Source organism: Teleopsis dalmanni, chromosome 2 (assembly GCF_002237135.1).
Source record: "Teleopsis dalmanni isolate 2A chromosome 2, ASM223713v2, whole genome shotgun sequence".
NCBI lineage: Eukaryota > Metazoa > Arthropoda > Insecta > Diptera > Diopsidae > Teleopsis > Teleopsis dalmanni.
Window position 1 is genome coordinate 178,259,208 of NC_051847.1, and position 4,127 is coordinate 178,263,334.

The 4,127-nt window shown below is 30.5% G+C and overlaps 1 protein-coding gene across 3 annotated transcripts; it reads left to right on the plus strand.

Annotated features, from left to right (window-relative positions):
- Positions 1-2,264: 2,264 nt before the first annotated feature.
- On the plus strand, positions 2,265-3,742 carry LOC119681229 (eukaryotic translation initiation factor 1A, X-chromosomal-like). 3 transcript variants are annotated; one of them, XM_038094356.1, is made up of 3 exons: positions 2,265-2,672; positions 2,786-2,998; positions 3,424-3,742. In XM_038094356.1, the coding sequence occupies exons 1-3, from the start codon at positions 2,661-2,663 to the stop codon at positions 3,673-3,675; spliced, it is 477 nt and encodes a 158-aa protein (XP_037950284.1). In that variant the 5' UTR covers positions 2,265-2,660; the 3' UTR covers positions 3,676-3,742. The 3 variants fall into 3 exon arrangements, with proteins under 3 accessions (XP_037950284.1, XP_037950285.1, XP_037950286.1); XM_038094357.1 differs by having other exon boundaries at positions 2,265-2,644; XM_038094358.1 differs by having other exon boundaries at positions 2,284-2,301.
- The last annotated feature ends 385 nt before the right edge of the window (positions 3,743-4,127 follow it).

Below are 4,127 nucleotides of genomic sequence, written 5' to 3' on the forward strand. Positions count from 1 at the left end.
TTCTTTAATGATAATTAATTTTTAGAAAAAGTATACTCGTCATTATTATATTATTTATAACTTTTTACCACTTTTTAGGTAGCACCATATTCTATTGGTGTAGAAGTAGAGTTTTACAGAGAATTAAAAATTAAATGATGCTCAGATGTTGTTTTTCTTTTCTTTTTTTTGTTGATTGAAAGAAAAACCTAGTCAGTGGAGGACTCCAACCCTCCCAAAAAATCCCTACGTCCGAACGGAAAGGTTCTCCTGGCACCACCGTAAAGTATTTTGTCAAGAGGCCGTCTAAGCATTTCCGCTTACATTGTTAGTTAATTATCTCTGTTCATGTCAGTTCGTCTTAACTAAGTTTGCTTACTTTGCTGCCCCTGTTGTAGCCTTTTTTACTATCTCCCATTTTTAGGTTGAACCGCACATTTGTCTGATGAGGTTTCTTACTGTTGGGGTTTCTTAAAAAACAGTCTGTATGCTTTGTCGTTCTTCCTTAATTCGCGGGCAGTTTAAAAATAATGTGTTCAGCATCCTATATCTCGTCGGGACATATTGGACAATTGACATCATTCTCATGTTTAAAACGATGAAGCTAATACTTAAAGCAGCCATGACCAGTAAGTATTTGTGTAAGGAAATAGTTAACTTCTCCATGTTTGCGGTGCACCTAAAGATCTATGTCATTTATCAATACGAATGTCCATCTTCCGTTTTCTGATGTAGCCCATCTCCGCTGTCATTCTTGAGTACTACTCTGTTTTTCGATATCTCTTGTTGTTGCTGGTCCTAGTATGGACATCGGATAATGTAAAGTCCGGGTTATGTAGTGGATGCATAAAAACTTCTTAATCAAGTGCAGGCAGTTAGTTCTTATAACATATTATTTAATATTTTATTTAATCAGGAAATATAAAGAATAAAAGGATATAAAATATACCTTAAATTTTAAAAATGGATGAGAAAATTTTATTTGAAAAATGCCTTATTATTATTTATGAACTATTTAAATGAAATATTACTATATCCAACAAATTAATAAAAATACAGGGTATGTTGCGTTTGTTAAATGTTTCTGATGCAATATGAAACGTTTCCATTATCATATGTGTTTTGTAAAATATTGGCAATTTGAAAGGCTTGCTTTATCATATATGTATGTTAGATTACTCTAAAAATGATCCATTGGGCAGATCGAGAGCAAATTTAGATTGAATCCAGATTTATCAATCGAAAATGCCATAAGTAAACATATTGGTTATAATAATAATTATTATTATTCATAACCTTTTGTCAGTTTTCGGCTAGCTTCATAATTCCATCCGATTTTGGATTGCCGACGTACCACTTTTGTGGTATATCGGCCAATTTTTTAGTATTAAGAGAGTTTTGCAGAGATTGAAACAAATGCTAGTCAGATAGTGAAAGATCTTGGCTATATGGTATATATATCAAAACTTTCCAACCAAGTTTCATCAATTTGTTCTAAATCATTGAAAGTGTGCATGACCAGGCATTGTCATGATGCAACCAACTCAGAGGTCGCTTTTATTTAATTATTTCATTCAAGCGGTCGACTTTTAAGCGATAAATTACCGCATTAACCATTCCACTAGGCAAGAGCAGATAGTAATAGACAATTCCTTTCCAATTTCCCCAAACACGCAACATAACTTTGTTTATCGCCAATTTAAGATTTGAAGTCGTTTGTGAAGTACCAATGACTTTGGACCATAATTACTTCAGCCTAATATTCCCATATAGTTTAGCTTATATTCAAAAAGGACTGTTAAGCAACAAACACTTTTGGCTTAGTTAATACAGTTTTTTAGATTATCGGTCTGTCTTTTTAAAGTTAATACTTTATATCTCCAATACAATTTGAAATCCAATCTAAAGTAACAAAGTTTTGAAATTATGAATATTTTTCATCCAAACAAACCATTTGATAGCATTTTGAGTGCTGCCACCTAGAGTAAGTTTAATTTTATGTTCCCATTTTCTAATACGTTTATAAAAGATTAGGTCTATTTGTAAAATATCTTGAGTATTTCGAATCTTGAATTGAATATATTGAATATTTAGTAAGCGCAGGTTAGGTGTAATTGCGATATTTGAAAATCAATATATTAGCATTGCAAATAGGCATTATTGTGAATATTTCTAAAAGAGATTCACAATAGCAAAAGCTGCTATGGTGATGATTACTGAAAATATAAAACGTCAAAAAATTTGGATAACATATATTTAAATATATTATAGTTGGAAAGAAAAAATCATTTTGGAAATAAAATTTTTTGAACTATTTAAAGTGTAAGAAATTTAAGTATTTCGTGTGTGTTTTGTATATTCGTGATTATTTGCTGCTTCGAATTAATAAAATTATACTGTGAATATACATTTTGGAACGACAAAAGGATACCAAAGTGATTGTGATAGTCTGAACCGACTAAGATATTTTCATAAATTTAATTAAACTTATTTGAATATATCGGCGTGACTTTTTCGAAAACAACTAAAATAATATATTTCATTGTTATTTCTAAATTCCGGGATATTTCCAAAATTGACCGCATTTTGGTCTACGTTGCAAAATATTTTCCCGGGGATTAATTTTTTAGTGTATCAAATTTTCTCAGTAGGCTAACTTTTAAAAGTATACATTTTTTTTTATGAAGATAAAGGTTTTTATATTTTAATTATTATTTAAATAGTAATTTTCAAAATACTATAATATTCCAAATTTCATATAATTCTGTTCAGTCCAAAATATAACTGAATCCAATTATTACCACAGGACTGCAGGATGCCGAAAAACAAAGGTAAAGGAGGAAAAAATCGCCGTCGTGGTAAAAATGAAAACGAATATGAGAAGCGTGAACTAGTCTTCAAGGAGGACTTGCAGGAGTATGCTCAGGTTACCAAAATGCTTGGTAGTGGTCACTTGGAGGCTATGTGTTTTGACAATGTCAAACGCTTGTGTCATATTCGTGGTAAACTTCGCAAGAAGGTAAGAGTTCTTTCAATGAATTATTTTAGATTAATTTAGATTAGTATAATAGTTCTAAAAGCTAAATTTGAAGTGAAATAAGAAATAGTTAAGTAGAAATTAAAAAAGTCTCAAACTGTAGTACTAGTTAAATTAGTAGTTGAAAAAGGAGATCAGCATCCTTCTTTAAAACTTATAATATTGATCACTTTCTGAATAAAGGGTATCAGTATCCTGTTTAGAGACTTATAGTATTCATCGAATTCTTGATTAGTAGTAGGGAAAGAGTATTAGTATCCTTTCTTAAGACTTATAATTTGAGTCGATTTCTTAATTTTAATACACATATATAACTTTATCAATATCATTGTTAGTTCAATGAGCATTCAAATAAATAGTATTGTACAATATTGTTTGCAAGTATTTGTATCTATTTATGTATATAGATTTGGATCAATCAAGGCGATTTTATATTGGTTGGGTTGCGTGAATATCAAGATTCAAGGGCTGATGTTATTCTGAAGTACACACCTGATGAGGCTAGGAACCTTAAAGCATATGGCGAGTTTCCAGAATCTGTACGCATCAATGATACTGTGACTTTCGTTGAGGATGGTTTCGATGACGGTATTGAATTTGATCATGAAATGAGCTCTGAACCAGATGTTGTTAGCTCGAATACCACTCTCGATCCCTAAGGCGATGAGTTCTGAGACCTGTCCTGCTTTATTTTATTTCTTAACAAAAATATAAGAAATTAATTTTTTCAAATTTTTATTTCATTAATATTCATGGCAACAACAATTCTGTTAAATTTTTAAGTGCGCAATAAATAGTTTTTACACCAAAACAATAACAAATTAAATGCAATTACATAGTTTTTATTGAAGTTTTCTATCTGATTGTGTTTCCAGACTAGATCTAAATTAAATTTAATAGATATTAATACTACTAGCTTTAAGTTAATTAGGTTGAATTAAGTCTTATTACTTATTATTTTTTTTTTTATGTTGAAGCACTTTTACTCTTTATTAACTCGAGCTATCTTCAAAACCATTCTTTATGCCTTGACTGGATTATTGTTTGTCACTTTATCAGACTAAGCAATAGTTGACCTTAGATTTGCATACCTCTCCGAGGAGCCTGTAAC